Source organism: Eimeria necatrix, genomic scaffold (assembly GCF_000499385.1).
Source record: "Eimeria necatrix Houghton genomic scaffold, Enh_scaff103, whole genome shotgun sequence".
NCBI lineage: Eukaryota > Apicomplexa > Conoidasida > Eucoccidiorida > Eimeriidae > Eimeria > Eimeria necatrix.
The window spans coordinates 66,479-84,329 of record NW_013654827.1 but is presented as its reverse complement, the minus strand read 5'-3'; the positions used below and the strand labels follow the sequence as shown (position 1 = coordinate 84,329).

Genomic DNA, 17,851 nt, shown 5'->3' with positions numbered 1-17,851 from the left:
ACAGTATAGCTCTAGGACCTAGTTAATATCTCTGAGAGCCCAGATATATGGCTTCATTCACGCGGGAGCTCTCTGAAAACTTTTGCGTTAGTTAGCTCCGTATAGGAGCGGATCATGCACCACGACAGAAACACCAGGCTGGCCAGTAATAACCCATTGGCAGGGGCATGATGAAGTTTATCAAGGGAGCTCGGTGCTCTTGTGGGATCCCTTAAATCAATTCCAGTCGCGGCAGTAAGTAAAATACAAGTCGGGACTGGTTTGACTATTTAATCTCTTTGAGTGCTTGGAGAAAGAGCGCAAAATCGAGGCTGCTACTGTCAAGCTGTTGTAACATGAGATATCTGGAAATGGCACCTATTCTTCTTCTCTGTGTATTAATATCCGTTGCACTGGTGTGCGCGTAATATCGCACAGATAAAGGCGTTGCACGAAAAAGACCCACCACAGGCCCAAGGGAAGTTCGTTAAGGACACAATTATGCAATTCTCCTGTTTCTACCATAAGCATCGTACGAAGAGGAGTGAGTCCGCGTCTTCACACCTATGATAGCTAGCGTGTGCCTTAGTCAGTATAAAGCCTCTGGACGCTCCACGTAGCGCTGCAGTAGTCTTTTATAGCTAAAGCCCATAGTATTCCTAGCTGGCCGCTAATGCTCCCAGTGTGACTGCCGTTTTGGCAGTAACTTAGGCGCTTTTAGTAATACCACGGTGATGTAGTTAAATTCACGTCCTATAGAACTGCCTTCTTTTTCCTTGACGGACCGTGCAGCCTACAGAGCATCTGAGCTGCTGGCAGCAGCAACATCATGGCTTTGCCCACAGCCAAGGAAAAGGTACAATCGTCAAAACTGCTCGTGTCAGAATTCTGCAGTAGATTTCCCACTCATAGTTTGGACACTTGTGGACCACATGAAAGCATTTCCGTACACTGCGTGTACTGTATCACTTAGTGTTTCACCATGAGACATGCATCATTACAATTTTATACTATGACCGCTGAAATGTATCAGTGAGCCCACTACACGGATTTTGACTGCGAAACGTGACGCACATGCTTTGAGTCCTGCTATGTTTGAGCCTTGTACTCCAGCCTCTGGCAGTTCCTCGAATGCAACAAAGATATTAGCCGACTCACAGGATCTTGATGGCTTATACAGCTTGAATCTACAGTGCAAAGCGGTACTCCAGCAGCTTGAACTCAGTCTAACGTTGCTGGACAGTCTACGTCGCGCTGCCGTAGCCTTTTGTTACTGGAGGCCATAGTAATTGTAGCTGGTGCCTAATGTTCCTAGTCCGATGCAACAGGCCCGGCTTGGCTCCTATGTGCTGCCCTCTGGGCAGCAACGTAGGCGCTTTTGGTAATAGTACGGTCGAGTAGCCTACGTTGATTGAACTTGCGCCCTTGCGACTGTTGCCAGCCAATGTCGCTGTGGGCAAGGCATAGTAAGCGACAGTTTCTTAGACAGCACGTGCGATGAAAAGCTTTTTATCTTTCGTATAGCCGTCGATGCGTCCAAGAGTGTGGTCGCTTGAAAAAGTAAAAGCAAGCAGAAAATAACGAACGCCAAGATGCGGAATGGAACGTTGGATATGGTGTTTGCTCTGGCAAACGGGGGCCTCATTAATTGCACGAGGAATATGAGAAACTCCTTGAAGGCCAAAAGTGCAAAACTTCGTTCTTATCAATCTGCTTCTATGGGACACAGAGGCCCTGCGCATTTGATCGCCTGGCTTACAAGTTTCCACAATCAGCAACTGCATGCAAAAATGAAAGCATTTTGCGGAGTTATTTGCCTTACTTAGCCGCTGCCACTTGACGCAGCGTGGACCGAAAAGCTGTTTCTTCGTGGCTTTCTAATTACACAGAAAATTGCATTAAATTGAAGATGGAAAGTCAGTGAAACGGAAAAGTTACGGAACTAGTCGCACGCAAAGATGCAAAACAATTCGTGAAATTTGAATTCAACCAGTTATCTTCCTCTGCCGGCTTAATGGCACAGTAAGCCGGGCGTTTTTCGACTGTCCGCGATCGCCTTCTGTATGAAGGCAAAGTCCCTGTAACACCGAAGGTAGCTGCATGCATCCAATGTTGGTGTTCTGTGCAGGTCCACCCATGCTAGCTGGGTCATGACAGCGTTGGAACCTGCTTTCAGAAGGCGTGTCAAAGGATTCGTGCTGCTGTAGTGTTGACAGATAGGGAGCCGTTGGGGAATAGCAACTCGCAAGGGCACTACACATGTCAGTGCTGCTGCTCCTCGTGTATCGGTCCACGTTTGCACCGCACAGTTCACTTTTAGTCAAAACGCCAGCTTGCGAAGCCATCTGGCGATCGTCGGTGGTTCCGCAGCGGTTGACTTTTAACAGGCTTCGGCTAACTGCTCTATGGCCCTTATTACTCACAATTCCCTGCATTCCTGAAGTAAGACGGCAAAAAAGCGATGATGGCTCTTGAAGCCATCGGCACTGATCTATTCGCTGATGCACAATCTCTTCACTTTTGATCCCGTCATTAACTAGTGCAGCTAACGCTCGAATCTCCGTGAAGTAGCAAAACTGCCCCCTAGATATCTATATACCTGTAGTTTCCGGTTGAGTGTCGCGGCGAGACAACAAGGAAACTCCGGCAGGATTGGGAGAAATCCCTGGGGCGCCTGTACCCACAATGCCAAGATTAAGGGAGACAACCTCGGGTACAGTCTGCGGCTGCCTATTCTTTTGGAGTCCTCCAGGCGTGAGTGCTTCAGGCTTTGACTGCACGATCGAGCGGCCCTTTGTCGATTTCGTGGGGTGCGACAGCTGAAGTTGCTGATGCAGAAGAAACTGCTGATGCTCCAGCGCCTGCTGTTGAGGGAATACGCCTGATGACCCTGGTTCGTCATGAAGAGATCTAGATACAGGGTGTAGCAGCTCTTCAGGAGCAGGCAGTGCTTCAGTTTGTCCTACAGGCAGTTTCCTCTGAATACCTTCTAGTGATATGATATCACCATCGATTGTCTGCAGCTGAGGAAGCTGCTCAGCTAGGACAGCACGCCAATGACGGCGCTGACATGCAGGGTTCTGCTGGAATCTGCGCAAATAATGTAAAGCTCCAGCAGAGTAGGATGCGTAGATTTGGCGAGCCGACTGAAAAGTGCAGAGAGGTAATGCCTTTGTGATATGGACTGGTCTCAAATATTTCGGTGCTTGACTGGATGCAGAATTACGTCTGTTTGGCCACTCAGTTGACTGGATCCCATTTGCAGAAGTATAAATTCGCATGTGCTGCTACCGCGTAACACTGATATGCAGCAAAGACTTGTATAGCCCCCTTTGATTGTGTGGCGGAAACGCTTAGCTGCTCACCCAATTTGTTTTAGCTTGGGTAGCTGAACAAGGTATTCGATCTGCGTAAAGTCAGGTATTCTGTTCTGTGCAATTCGCAACTCCTCAAGATTGGGTAAAAGCGGGAGGCCGCAAAGCGACCTGAGGTATGCAGAGACAATTGCGGTCACACGAAACTGTTCAATTGCTGGGCTAATTGTTTGCTTTGCGCGTCATTGTTACGCTACTCTACCTTGGGGTTTGGAGAGATCTCGGCGGCAAGTTTCGGCATGCCTTTACTGATACACTGATGCTGGAGTGGAAAAAGAATACCTCAATCCGTTCCTTTCCATTACTAAACAACGGAGCGTTTCAGTCACACCCTGAAAACCGTCAGGGTCAATCCTTCTGATCCTGTTATCGCTCAAGTCAAGAACTTCTAGATGAGAGCAGTTGAGAAGTCCTTCTTTCCTTGAGAGGCCATTTCCCCTCAGCTGGAGTACTCGGATATTTTCGAGCGGTGCTGTTGCCAAGCCCTTCAAGTTGCGCAGTGAGTTGTGGCTTAGATCTAAACGCTGTAGCCAAACACGCGAAACAACGCAGCGGAGAGAGTCACGAAGCAGAACGTTACTCTGTATCTGATGTAGAGATGCACATGCAAATCCGTCGACTCGGTTATATGTAGGCAGGTATACCTCGAGTAATGGCAGTGACAGCAATCCTGGTCCGTCTACCCCTCCTAGGCCTCCTGCTGAAAGGTCGATCTTGTTGTGCGCTACCACTAGTTCCTGCAAACAGCAGACACGAGCGAAACCAGTTTCTTACTCTTTCTGGTGTATGACTTTCTGAGTTCGGGTTCGTTCGTCTGGACGTTGTTCATCAAAATTTCAAAAGGCTAACCCTCAGTAGGGGTAAAGTTCCCAATGAGGCCAGACTCGTAATTTTGTTTTGGCTTAAATCGATGCTCAGTAAAAACGGAAAATTCTCCTCTTTAATCACGTCCGAGATGCGACGGAGGCGGTGACCGGACAGATCGATTGAGCTGGGAATATAAAATGCACAGGAAGATGTGCCGTGGATTATTGCAGGCGAAAATTGAAGTCTCCATGGCAACGCAACCAAGCTACAAATATTGACCGTTTGGCAAAATGCACTCAATGCCAAAAAAGCGGATAAAGCTCACTGAAACACAGGACAAGGTCGGTGGAGCCCGAAGTGGCAAAGCATACACTTGTACGCTGTTGCTGAAGCTCAGGCTTGTAACATATCTACACCATTTATTTCTCTAGACCTTGGAATATACACAATCTCCTTTTACTGCGTTGTCCGCTAACGGCACTTTGGCACGCTGATAGCCCCGTAGGTAAAACCAGTCGTGTTTGAGCACTACCATAATGGCCTGCCCATGCAGCTGTAGAGCTCAAAAGTCTTTGAACTTTCCATGCACCCGTTTCTATGCATTTTTGTGGAACGTTATATATACGGACGCTTCGAGGCAAGGCAGTGGGGCTCCTATTATTTGCTCCAACAGTTCTCTTGTAAGCCTTCCTGCGAACTCTTGTCTGACTTCTGCTGTCTCTTCTTGTTTTGGTTCAACTCCATCTAGGACTTTTAACGTTGGAAGGAGATAAAGGGTATAGGGCCGATATTCTGCTTCTCTGCTTAATGGATTATTGCGCAGGTCTAGCACACGGAGGCACGGACAGCGGGAAAGGTGCATTAGCGGTCTGCACGGAAACCGACGCATGAGCAGCAGGGGCACGTTTCCAAGTGTTTCAAAATGACAGCGAATGGCTATTGCAACGTTCTCATCACCTGCTGGTAATTCCTGCCGAGTGAAACGGATTCAAAGTATATGAAAATAAACCATAATAAGTGCATTGGAGTGTAGCTTATTCCAATGTGAGCGATCAAGTTGCGGAATCACGATGTTAACTTACCGAAAGCCTTGAATGTTGTTGCTGTTGAGGTACAGCTGCGTAAGCGCTGGGAGTCCTTGCAAATGTTCTAGTTGCTGCAGTTTGTTGCCCTCCGCACAGAGGAATACCAAACGCTTGAGCTGCTGCATCCCTGGCGGAAAGGAAATAATGCGGTTGTGAGAAATGTCTAAACACTCCAAGTGACACAGTGACTCAATCCCTTCAAGACTCTGAATTTCGTTCCCATCGAGGAGAAGCTCTTCCAAAAGGCGCAGCCCCAGAATGCCCTGAAATGATCGCGCTGGCATTAGTACAAGAAACGGGTCAAAATAGTCCTCACAGGCAAAGAAACAGCATACGAAGGTACAGTCGTTAGAATCAGTAATAGCAGAAAACGCGTAACATCAAGCCCATTCTGTTCCTGTTGAGCTGCAGGGTAGCTGTTCAACAAAGCAGCACAGTGGGCCCTCTGCAAAAGCCATTCGGATGAGAACAGACTTAAAGACTGATCTGACGAAGTTTTGCCGGAAGTGCATTGATTTACATCTATTTGATATCTATCCGCAGCGATGGCGTTTCTAACATGATGCAGGTATCGCCACCTTACTTACTTGTATGCTGCTCAGTCTATTCTCAGACAGTTCCAGCCTTTTAAGGCCGATCAAGGTATGTACGTTTGGAGTGTCGCGCAATCGCAAGAATGACATCTCCAGGACATCCACTTTTTCCCTCCAATTGCTCCAGGTGAGCTCAACTGCGCCAAGTGGCCCCTCTTTGTCCAGATCCTTATATAAACTGTGTAGTTGTCGCTGATGCTGGATATCTGCAGCGGCTGGCTTGGGACCATAGCCGGGCCTCCATAAGGTAGCACCTGCTGATTGGATAGCAGCAGCGACCGAACAGAGGCCTCCACAGCCGTTGGAGTACCCCGCACATACACTGGAATCCGATACTTGCGATGCCACAGGCAGTGCAGCAATTTTCGCAGGAGGTTTGTCACAATTGCAGCAGCTGCAGCAGCAGCAGCAGAAGCAGCAGCACAGCTGTCCAGAACCCCTGCAGGGGGGCAGAAGAGACGCCACTGGGAGGGGGTCAATATCTTCAAGTGGTCTCGATGTTTCAGGTGTTTCAGCAGATCCTGCTCTTGGAACCACGAAGGAGCATGCAAGAAGCTGCGCGTCCTCAGCCTTACACGTACTGAAAAAGCGACAAAAGGAAACTTTTCGCAAAAGCTAGACGCCCCTTAGGTGCCTTCCCATGTTTTCTGTTCGTGAATCCATATGAAGCCCGCAAGCGTGTCTTGCTGAAAAATGGTGAACATGGAGTCATACTGCACAGCGGAGATTGTGGACCGTATATAAGACCTCACTTCTCCCCCACATAGTAATGCATAAGTGCTCCTGCACTTGGCGCACCAGTATCTCTGGCCTTGCGACTCCTCCATAGAAGACATCTGCGCAGCAGCTGCAATTGCCCAGCTGCGAGGCTCGGCAACACCCGATTGCATCTGCGTCATCGAAGAGCTGGTGACGCAGTGGGAGACCTGCTCAACAACTCCTTTGCCGGGTTCATGCGGAGAAGCTGGGGACTTTACGAGACACGTTGGAGGGGATTGCAACGCTCGACCGTCAAGCAGATCCAATGCCGGTAGCAGCTGCTGCAGCTGTTGCGCAGTGTGCGCGCCCAGGTGTAGGGGATTCCCCGCAAGCCACAGCTGTCGCAGCCGAGGAGCAGCGGTGCCTGCAACAAAAGGTGTATCTGAAGAACTGTCTACCGTGTGAAATTCCAAGACTACCTGGCCTTCAATCAGCTGCTCAAGGCAATGCTTTCGTAACTCTAAGGCACCTTAAAACATGGTTTGCTCTGGGCATGAGCCTCAAAGGCTGAAGCGTGTGGTCTGGCATGCCACGTGTGTGAAGTCGCCGCTACGTTATTTTTGACGTGCTTAGCTGCGGTGTCATGAGGTGGGGAAATAGATGCTACGAGAAAGCTCCTCTCTGTCGTCTTGCGCTTTCCCTGTATTGGATTTATCTGAATAGTGCTGAAGCATTTAGGATCCAGTGATGATCGGACCGACGGGTGCAAGATCAGACAGCAACAGCAGGTGGTTGGCAACAAGGCATAGCTGCTGCAGACGCGGGGTGTTCCAGAAACCGTCCAGAGTGCAAAGTTCATTGAAACTCAAGTCCAGGACCCTCAGCTGAGGCATTTCTATTTTGCTGCATTCCTTTGACTCTGTAAAAGAGGCCTTAGGAGAGCCGGAGAGGTATGAAGCAGTGACACGCTTGTCAGGGGCTTCAAAACTGCGGATCCCGTTAAGGGGTAATAAAAGGACCTGAGACACATCGTTCGAATCTGGCATTTCAAAGTTTCCAGTTAGGAGCATTGGTTGCTACTTCTGTGCCTGGACAAGTTGCGAGCTGCTGAACTCTGCTAACCTTTCGGCCCAAACCCAATGTGCTACCGCGGAGCACAAGAGCCACTAGATTGCAGCATGCTAACTGGAAATGAAGATTAAGCTGCCTGCTGCGTGTACGTAAGCTCAGCTGTAGCAGTCGAGCACCACTATTTGTTCCTTTACATGATATGTGAAGACTGTTTCTGCAGCAATAAATGTGAATGATTGCCGGTACCCTACACCTGCTTTCATGGGCGTTTTGCTAACTACCACTCAGCTACTTTCGCGTCCAAAACGCACCCTAAGCTTGAGGAACGACAGGAGAACTCCTCGGCTTAAGGCAATAACATGCGCGTTGCTGCTCAAGCTCAGTGACAGGACTTCGCCATTGCGGTCAAGCTGTGCTTGGCATTCACCGGCTCTCAGTCCTCCAAGAGGGCTTTGCGGGGCTGAGGGCGGTTGCTGGGGCTCGATAGCTGGGCCGCCGGCACTGGTTCGCCGCCGTGTAAAACTATTTTGTAGGACCTCTTGCAAGTGGTCCTCCCCAAAAACAACTTCTTCTAAGATTTCGTGACTGGCTGCGCCGACCCTCCCCTGATCAGATGACTCGCATAGCCAAGGGGGTTCCCTTAGTTTTAAGAGTTCTTTCGTTCGAATGGAAAGGAGATGCTTAGCCATACTGAAGCAAACATAGACTTCGCAGACCATGATAGCACTTCTAGATGCCCAACAGCGTAGAAAGACCTTGAAAAATCCATAAACCGCATTCAGTACTCCAACAGACTCTCTTATTCAAATAGCTGATGCAGGGGGAAAACGGGGCGCAGATTAGAATGCCTCGCATGCGTCAAGGCCTTCTAAATGCTGCAGTTAATCCGTGAGTTACGTACTTTATAAGATCTACGAAGGGAGAACCCGTTCCTGGTTCTCGCACCGCGCTGTTGCGAGGACGAGTTTCTGGATGAGCTCCTTGACCGCCTTCATTTAACTCTGAGGAAATTGCTGGAGCTACTTGAGATCCTTGAGGAGCTGTCTTTGAGATGAGCGCGTCACCTGCCTCTTCCTGACACTGCAGTGGCGCAACAACTGCTGCGGTTTCCTGCGAAGTACCCAAAGTTGCGACTAGAGGAGCAGCTGGCGTTGGTGAGGGCGTTGACGCAGCGGCTGGAGGTGGCGATTTGGGCGCTGCGGGTGCTGTTCGTGACGATTCTCGCGCTGTGGACTCCCCAGAAGCATTGGGAAGGGTTGCCATATCAGGCAAATCATATGAGTACGAAAAACGAACTAGAAAGTGTGGAAGGAGGCAGCGAGGCTCAGAAAACCACCTGAAATATGCGGAAGAAAAAAATCGAAGCGCGTCCGAGTCAACTTTAAAGAGATGGCTGGGCGATTCAGGAAAGCTCAACGCAGGAAGCGTTTGCTTGAATATAGTTGTGCCATGCAATTCAAATTAGCGTGGAAGCCGAAACAATTCGGATTAAAATGTTGTAAATGGAGCTCATTTTTACCGAGTGCCTGCTGTAATACCAAGTCATCGGAGCCACCTGCTTTCACTAGCTGAGTCGTCTACCAAAACCCGTTTGTGAATGCTAGTACAGTTGATATGGTTGCAACGAAGAAACAGTGGACAAGCCCCGAAAGCATGGAGCAGCTGGCTTGAAGAATGTGCATACGAAGAGGTGTTAGCAATATAGAGCGTCAGTAAGAGTACCACGTTTTCATCTGTGGGTTCCAAAATCGCTGCCTGTAGACACTTGTCGGGCCACGCGGAGCCAGCGCACAGGTAATGGAAGAAGCGGAACTTTCACTCCCTGATTCTGAATACGACTCACAAGTGACTGCCTAGATATTTTGGAATGCCGTCGCAAAGGCTCCGCCGTTTCTGGATGCAGCTTCATACGTGCATATGCAAGTGTAGTGTTGATATCCAAATAAAGCACACGGCATGGCGCCTCTTGCTAGGAGGAGGACAGTGCTTGTTTGGGAACTGTATAAAGTTTTCGGGCAATTATGTCATCATGAATTGTCGGCTCAGCTAGCTGTTTTTCCTGTTAAAATATTTGTCTCACTGTAGTGCTCCTTTGCGACGTTGAAAACTCCTCTCGTGGGACATTGGTCTCTAAGCTTTGGCATGTCCTCCGGCTTGTACCATAATGGCGTATCTGCTAGGGGCTCGTGCAAAAGGGGGCGGCAGAGCAGCACCTCCCCATCAGGTAGCAGCATCCGCCCATTCTTTACTGCTTGCGGCAGCAGTCGGCTGGAAACTGGCTTTTCTGTGCTTTCCTTCGACTCTCTGCACTCTCCAGTGGAAGGTGATAAGTCAGAACGACATGCTTCATTCAGTGGAAGGCCGCTTAAGGCGCTTCGAGTCTTTTCACCGAGTTCAAGCGTTTGCCTAGCAATCGCCTGGAAAGTCTCATTTGCCGCCAATGCGCTGTAGACAGGAACATGGGCAACTTTGCTCCTAGGAAATTTCAAACAGAACTAACATTTTCCTCCTAAGGCACTATGCATAAGTGACATAATCTAGGTGGCTTCGCCTTTCTGCGCAGTGGCAACAGACCCGGAGAGGACCCTTTTTTCATATCCCATTACAATTTGAAGGCCGATGCGCAGGAAGTTAGGGATCTTTAACAATTCGTAAAATGAGCAAAGCACAGAGTAAGCGCCTAATTAGCAAATGACAGTTGTGCGTTTACTGTGCCCTCACTGTAATCTAGGCAGGTCCGCCTCCGCAAGGCCGTTGGACGCGACTACAAACTGGCCAGTGTAAGGCGCACCGTGCTGGGCAAATAAATTTCCGAACATAGCCGTTGTGCACTGCCTGGGAAGACAAAAGAAAGTAGTCTGAGCTTTTACCCTCGTCTATGTGTGTGACTACTCATACAGGCAACTTCACTTTAGTTGTAGGCCTGCTGCTATCTATCTGCACAGCACAAATCTGTTTCCGAAGAGTGAGCAAGCCAACTTGCGCATACTGTGTGCAGCGTGTCACTGAGTTCGTAAAAAGAGGACGGAGCCAAAAGGAAAAGCCAGTGTCCCTTTGGACATACCCAAGTAGCCCCGACGGGTTCTTGGGATCCGCGCCACAAAGGACCCAGTCCCCTACGCTATCCACTCCGCAAGTGCACCTACTCCACCCAACACAATCAAGCGGGATAAGTCACATTTGCTGTACTGATAAACGCATAACATCCTCCAAATTACTTCAATACACTATTTCTGAAATCGATTGGCCTTAGCCGCACGCGCAATAACTTGTCAAGCTTATTCGCAACTGTACCGCTTTCGCCCTTAACAACATTAGTAACAGCATCCAAAAACACTTTTCGCAGCGTCACTTTGCTACTTTTCCCAGCAACACAATATCTGGCAGCAAGCAACACACCGACGCGTCGAAAAATGAGCTGTTCTTACTTGAGTAGCTCGAAAGCTGCCTCTGCTTCTCTGTTGACAACACGCTGAACGCTAATGATTCGAACGCTCTTAAATCCGAACTGGGAGAAATCACCTGCTGAAAAAGAATGAAGTAGGAAATCGGCAGCGCGGCGGTACCTGATAACGCACGCGCAAAGGGATTTCCCACAGAAAGATAACAGTTGTAGGACCCATGATGATGACGTAGTTGGAAGCTCTTTTTCTGTAGAGAACATAGAGTCAGCCCATATTTGTGAGAGCAACGTATGCTCTTCATGCACACAAGACACACTAGGAGGCTGCACGCAGGATTTTTTCAAGAGTTTCAAGTATTTCGACATTCTCAACTGTGTACTCACGAACTCAAGCACAACACATATATTCCCCCGGCAAGAGTGCAGGAGTACTTGTGGTTGTACGCATGAACTTAAAACCATCACCGTTAAACATTTGACGAGAAGTCGCAGTAAAGTGACGGAGAAAGGCAGTCACGCAGGGAGAAAAGTAGAAAATGACACAAAGCAAACCTATGTGCAGCTCAGAACTTTAAGAGAAACGGGAACAAGGAGGAAAAATGGTTTGTAACTAAAAGCGTCTTCTTCAAGGAACAGACAGACCCTGAAAAACGCTTACGACCGACCAGTTCTTACTAGGATCACCGAGCTCAAGATGTATATTTCCAAACCGCTCCAGTTCTTTTCTTTTCGTGCTCATTATCGTCTCTTTCCTCCTTCGCACCTCAGCGGCAAGCCAACGAAAGAAAGACGCGCCGCCGCAGAGCCCTCCCCGTGCTACGACTAGATCCTAGGAAAGCAGAGGGCGCACCAGCAAGTTGTGAAACTGACGCGGGGAAGGCGACGCTGCATTAAAGTGGCTACAAATATCATGCTGGGTCCCGCTAGTGAACAGAAAGTGAATCTCCCCCCACACTGAGAATTGACCAAAAAGCATTGTAGAAATGGCGTAAGAGGGATCGCTGGGAAGATGCCATTTTCCAACTGTATAGACAATGCACTGACTAAGATAAAAAACGTGAAAATGGCCACACACGCCATCTGATAGTCGTAAAATTGAGGTAGTGCTGCGGGAACATTCTTCGTATCGCTACTTGGTAATCACAGCCACAAAAAGATCTGCATGCAGCTACGGTAGATGAAGAGTTTTAGGGAATACATGCTCCACGGATCCTCAAGGCCTCAGTTTTTCGCTTACAGAAAAACTTCTTCCCTGTTTAATGGCGACTCTGAATTTCCCGTGAAGCCTTTCTAGGTCCTTCAGCGCATCTCTAGCTTCTCGTCTTGTCTTTTGTTGCTCGAGCAAATAATAAAGTCGTTTTCTTTGGTAGGTTGAAGCGACAAACGCGGAGTCACCGGCATCAAGTACAGTCTGATTTAGAGCCTGAGGCCACAGGTTGCACAAATAGTGCCTCACTTCACGTGCCTTGTTGTTTCTGGCGTTGGTATTGCTGCTGCGCTCTAACTGATGCCAGTCCTTGCTCATGCGATCTGCATCTCCGGGCACTGAACTGTTTTGTTCGCAGCTCCTTTTCTTTGTGCATTTTGCCACAGCGTACTCGCTTCTAGTCTATCACTCTGCACAAATACTAACTAATATACTCACTCCACAAGCCACAGAACTCCCAAATTTGCCTAATTGTACAGCCCTAAGGCTACGTTCTTAGATGAGCCTTTGGCGATGTAGCCTTACGGGGTCTGATGTTTCTAATACAATACAGAGTGAAGCATTCGGCGTCACCATAGCGTATAATTAGAGTAATGTGCTGCTGCTATTAGAGCAGAACAGCTGAATGCTACGTGGAGAAGGCGAAATAAGCCCGATTGAGAGGCTATCTCCCCATATAACCTCATGCTTTGCTACTCGAAAGCCAAACTACTGCGTTTGTGGAGAGTCCTGCCGCTCACCTTCAAGTTCGGTATGTGGTAGAGAGCAAACATTTCGTGATTTTTTAGTCTGCATATAGGGTTTTGTCTTGCAAGAAAGTGAACGTCCGAAAATAGGAGAGACTGGAGACGAGGTAGTTGAGAGAGAAGGGTCACTTCATGCAAAGACCAAATGCTGAAGGACAAACCAAACCATACGAAAGCTTTATGCGATGGAGAGGAAGAGACGCTCCTATGACTCCTAACAGAGGGGAACAATTTATGTACTGCGAGGGAAATGGCCATACGACCACTAACAGAAGGAAAGCTTGGCAATTTTGGGACAGAGATGAGCATTTTATATTGACTGCCTTAAGCCACAAGAAGTTTTACAGAAGTAACACTGTAGGGCTTTCATTTTGTGAATTGTTGTGCCAATTTCGCTGAAGTCTAGCACTGGAATTGCAGGGTGCATCATCGTGTCGCATCTTACAAGTTTGCCGCAATGTTTAACTTTTCTAGGTTCTTGTTATTGCTGAGGGCTGCACCCACATGCGTCAACTCGTTATCTGCCACCTGCAAGTCCTTCAGATTCACGAGGTACTCGATGCCTCGCAGGGTTCGGAGTTTGTTGCTGTTAAGCCGCAGCGTGTGCAGGCGGTTAAGCCCTTCCAAGGGGCTCTTCTGTGTCCCAGGAGAAGAAGCAGATATATGCAGGGGCTCTTCCGGGGAGCCTAAGTCCGATATAAGGTTGCCACTTAGGTCTAGCTCCTCCAGAAACTTACACGACTGAACTCCTTAAAGCAATGCAAAACACAGGAACGCACGTATACGCCTAGCTCCCTCTACACAAATGGAACTCAGCTGGTTGTACTACGGAGAAGCCTGGCGCAGCTAAGCAGAGCGGAAGACTCTATGACGAAGGAGAGACAGGCGTAAAACGGAGAGCTTGAGCCGCAGGAACTTGTCGTACGCTCATCGTGTCCCATACATCTTGCAGAAGCTGCGTGTATTAGAGCTGAAGTACCTTCAAGTCTCTCAATTTGATTCTCTGGAAGGTGAAGTACTTGCAAGCTCTTGCAAACTCCAACGAACTCAAGGGTTTGAATGTGCTGCTGAACAAGCCTTAGCTCCCGCAGACAACCGAATGTACCGAGGGCGTTAAGTGTCGTCTGGTTCAGCGGCCTATCCATGATTAATTCGAGCGAATCGACCAAGTTTGCTTCTGACGCATCCCGTATTCCCGTGACTTCGTACAGCCATGAAAGGTCAGTAGATCCTCTACACGGTAAACACGAACAGCAACAACCAGAAAAACGGCAGCAGTAGAAACCTGCTGTCGATCTGCCCAGCATCCTGTGTGTAGAGGTTCCTCTGAAGCTGCACGGTGTGTAACAGCAATGAAGGGTACCGCACCACTCTGCGGGGCATCAGGAGACATGAAAAATGAATTTCTCAAGCTACTGAAAAGTATCCGGTTTTGCTTACTCATGAGCAGATCCCAAAGAAACCGACGGCCTGTTTGACGCCCCTATTCGTTGAGGCACCGACGCACCATCCCTTTTCAGTACCTCGTCAGTATCACTGTTGCTCTGACTGCTGACAGGTGACTCGTTGCCATCTTGGTCTGTTCTGTCTGGACGAAAGATCATGCCGGGAGCACCCAGTGCTGAAAGCATCCTTACAGCTGCAACTCCAGATGCAGCTCCCCTTCTGGGAGCCCTTAGACCTTTACAACTCTGGTGTCCTTTCCAACCTCCTAAGCACGCTGAGGAGCTCTGTTCAGAGCTGCCTTTCATACGTCCTGCTCGCTTTCTAGGAATTTGTGTTGCTGATTCCTTCGGAATTCCTCTAAGGGTTTCTGTTGAAGGAGGGTCCCTCTCGCGGGCGCTGGCAAGAGCGTCAGTGGGACTGTTAGTCTGATATTTACCACAGCCGCTGGTGTCGCTCTTGTTATTGCAGCCGCTGCAGTTGCTGGACTTGGAATCGACGTACTGCGCATTCACCTTCGGTGGATGTTCTCTATTTTCATCTGCAGGAGCATTGCTTTCAGTGCTGCTGCTGCTACCGCTCTCGCTGTGGCTGCGCAGCTTCTGTTCTTTGGTATTGTGGGTCCCGCTAATGGTGCCGGCACTGCTTCCCTGCCACGGCAGAGCGTGCGCTCCATAGCTATGAAATCCAGGGGCGGTAGGCGAAGTGTTGTGATATTTGGTAGTAGATGGGATGGAGAGGGCTTCCTTGAAGCTGTCTGCCACTGCCGCACATACCTCTCCTCCTTCAGCCCTTGGGGTTATACCCGATGTAGCATGTTGCCTCCTTGTGACGAGCTGTTCACGAGTTTCCAAAGACAATCCAGAAGATTCCTTGAGCAGAAGCTCTCTGGAAAGGCTACTGATGGTGCAAGAACTGCCACTATTGCCATCGCTGCTATTGCAGCTATTGCTGTCTTGGTTGCTGTTGCCGTTGATGCTGTTTTTTTCACTTTTTCCGTCCGTACTGTCTCTGCCTGTGAGTGCCACGTAATACTTATCCACGTTCTCAGAAGTACGGATCTTGCGACGGCTGCTGCTGCTGGTAAGTGAAGCAGCGGGAAGTTCTTGGGTGCTTTCTTGATCCTCAATAGGCCCCTCGCTGAGGACTTCAGAGCGATCAACTTGTGCTGGCAAGGGCCGAATAAGCGAAGTGGAGCCTCTACGCATTTTGGGCAAAACCGTCTGACCACTTTCTTCAAACTCCCCATCGCCCATATATTGTTTCTCTTGGGTTTCAGCGAAATCGTAGCTCTTGCGTGCGCTGACAGGGCCCCCTCTTTCGCTCCTTCTGGGCGTACTTTTGGCAGCATGCCTTACCGTGCAGTCTTCCTGCAAGTTCGAAGCAAACGCCGTACCCATGCATATCGCGCCGAGGGAGAAGCTGTCCGGCAGGCCCTCCGGCGCTGTTGTTGAGTCCGACGTTAACTCTTTCTTTCCACGGCATCCGAGAAGCCGACGGGCAGACATGCTGCCTGCGCATTGTAGAAGGCATGCTGAATCAGAAATACCAGAGAGTGTCGTTGCTTGAGTATCCTGCAACTTGTTCACAGGTGAAGCCGGAGAGTCCTCAATTTGGCTGGAACGCAGTTGATGTGGAAAGTTCTTGCTGCTGCTGCCACTGGCGGATTCCTTTAGGCACTCAACAGCCTGCATTATATTAACACCTGTGAAATGATGCAGCTGAGGCTCTCTTCTTTGAGAGGCGCGGGGGGTTTTCTTCTCTAGGGAAGTCTTGTTTCCCAGTATGCTTCCCGAGCTGATGTGCGCCGTGCGATCTGCGCAGCCATTGGTGCTGCTGCTGCAGGATGCCCTACTGTTATCTGATGGCTGCGTTACTTTGCTGCTGGTGCCAATCACTCCTGAACCTCGTCGGGGAGCACCAGGTGGCACTGCCCAATCTGGCTGCCTGCTGGCCGTTTGTACAGCGAGGTGACCATCGAGCGTTCCAGAGAAGAGCCCTTTACTTCTTATTGGGGGCCCTCTGTGAGTTGCTCTGGTGCTCCGGCTCATCGTCTTTGCCTAAGGCATCAAAATGAGGTAACAGTCAAGGGGGGGCCCCCGGGCCACCCCCTGTTTACAGGTTTACCTACCGTTATTACACCGACCTTGCATGCATTTCCTTTTCCTTCTCCTCGTCGGTCTCCGTACCAACAACAAAGGTCATCGCGTCTCCGTGAACATGTGGTCTGCTTGAAGGTTGGTTAATCCCTTTTCTGCTGCTCTTCCTGGTGCTTCACAGAGGTTGTGGTTTCTACAATCCCGTCAGCGATATCCAGCGTTCTCGTTATCAGATAAATCAAAATGATACGTTGGAATTGGTGATGTCGTTTCCTAATATGCGCAGGAAGAAGCTCGGCGCCTCCACCCAAGGACACCTTGAGGTGACCTTAAGAACGCCCTTTATCGCGCCTTTACTTGTCAGTCACCTTTTATGGAAAGCCTCTTGGTGTTCAGGCGGAATTACTATGCAAAGTTGAAATGTAACTAAAAGTTAAGTGCGTCGGGGATCGAAGATGATCTCGTTTCGGCACACTTACGGAGGAAGACCGAAACAGGCCTGCTTCTGTAACGAAAACTGACGACTTGACTGCATCAGCTATACGTGATTTCATAAGCCTTGCAGTCCTTCGAAGATTCTCGAGCGTTTTCAAGTAGCTAAATTCATGCAACGAAGGAGGCCCCGAAGATCCCCACGATTAGCCCGAGCCACATCCTCCCACCAACCGGGCGGCGAATGACGGGCGGAGTGTAATGTTATCTTCTGATTCTCTGTTCCCCTTCTTAATGCCTCTGTTGCACCGGGAAGATTACCTTCTTGGCATTCTTCGATGCTTCCACGTGGCCTTCTTTGCAACTACTCTATCGGGGGGTTGGTGAAGCACACTACCAGCAGTCCTGCTGCGACGCACTGGAGTTTCGTCCGCCTTGCTATACTTCACCCACCACCTTTGTTAGTATGGGGCCAATCATTTTTCTGGTTGTAATGAGCCTATCTGCCTATAGAAAACAATGCCCACTGGAGACGACTCGGTTCTCATGAGAAACTCAGAGCTGTGATCCGTGAAAGAAGTTAAAACTTTCTAAATTTAGGGAGAAACCCAAGAAACGAAGACGAAATTGGGACTAGCAGCCCTCAGGAACAGTGAATGAACTATATAGCGCATTTTTTCTTGCTCCGAAGCATTGCCTGCCGCGGAAGTCAATAAAATACACATCTTGAAGCTTCATTATCCAGGCGAGAAATCACTGGAGATGAAGCAGTTGTGATGGAGATGAAATAGATTTGGTAATACGGATGTGCGCAGGATCTTGACGACAGGACTGTGCCCACAACGTGCAGCGTCCCATGGTCGTCTCATTTGTATGTGCAATCGATTCCAATACAAGAAAGGCCATTGACAAT

General features: G+C 49.2%; 5 protein-coding genes across 5 annotated transcripts; all 5 read right to left on the bottom strand.

Annotated features, from left to right (window-relative positions):
- Window positions 1-2,570: 2,570 nt before the first annotated feature.
- Window positions 2,571-5,529, bottom strand: ENH_00001420 (leucine rich repeat protein, putative; the record flags this gene model as incomplete). The annotated part of the gene is made up of 6 exons (XM_013583931.1): window positions 2,571-3,069; window positions 3,345-3,464; window positions 3,636-3,877; window positions 3,998-4,090; window positions 4,786-5,029; window positions 5,243-5,529. The coding sequence occupies 6 exons, from the start codon at window positions 5,527-5,529 to the stop codon at window positions 2,571-2,573; spliced, it is 1,485 nt and encodes a 494-aa protein (XP_013439385.1).
- Window positions 5,530-6,464: 935 nt separating this feature from the next.
- ENH_00001410 (hypothetical protein, conserved) lies at window positions 6,465-11,750 on the bottom strand (the record flags this gene model as incomplete). The annotated part of the gene is made up of 8 exons (XM_013583930.1): window positions 6,465-6,961; window positions 7,295-7,556; window positions 7,920-8,298; window positions 8,510-8,903; window positions 9,689-10,053; window positions 10,330-10,443; window positions 11,037-11,133; window positions 11,687-11,750. 8 exons carry the CDS (start codon window positions 11,748-11,750, stop codon window positions 6,465-6,467), a joined length of 2,172 nt encoding a protein of 723 aa, XP_013439384.1.
- A 474-nt stretch (window positions 11,751-12,224) lies between these two features.
- On the bottom strand, window positions 12,225-12,536 carry ENH_00001400 (hypothetical protein, conserved; the record flags this gene model as incomplete). Its single annotated transcript, XM_013583929.1, has 1 exon — window positions 12,225-12,536. The coding sequence occupies one exon, from the start codon at window positions 12,534-12,536 to the stop codon at window positions 12,225-12,227; it is 312 nt and encodes a 103-aa protein (XP_013439383.1).
- Window positions 12,537-13,405: 869 nt separating this feature from the next.
- ENH_00001390 (hypothetical protein) lies at window positions 13,406-14,109 on the bottom strand (the record flags this gene model as incomplete). The annotated part of the gene is made up of 2 exons (XM_013583928.1): window positions 13,406-13,713; window positions 13,944-14,109. 2 exons carry the CDS (start codon window positions 14,107-14,109, stop codon window positions 13,406-13,408), a joined length of 474 nt encoding a protein of 157 aa, XP_013439382.1.
- Window positions 14,110-14,400: 291 nt separating this feature from the next.
- ENH_00001380 (hypothetical protein, conserved) lies at window positions 14,401-16,458 on the bottom strand (the record flags this gene model as incomplete). Its single annotated transcript, XM_013583927.1, has 1 exon — window positions 14,401-16,458. The coding sequence occupies one exon, from the start codon at window positions 16,456-16,458 to the stop codon at window positions 14,401-14,403; it is 2,058 nt and encodes a 685-aa protein (XP_013439381.1).
- Window positions 16,459-17,851: the final 1,393 nt, after the last annotated feature.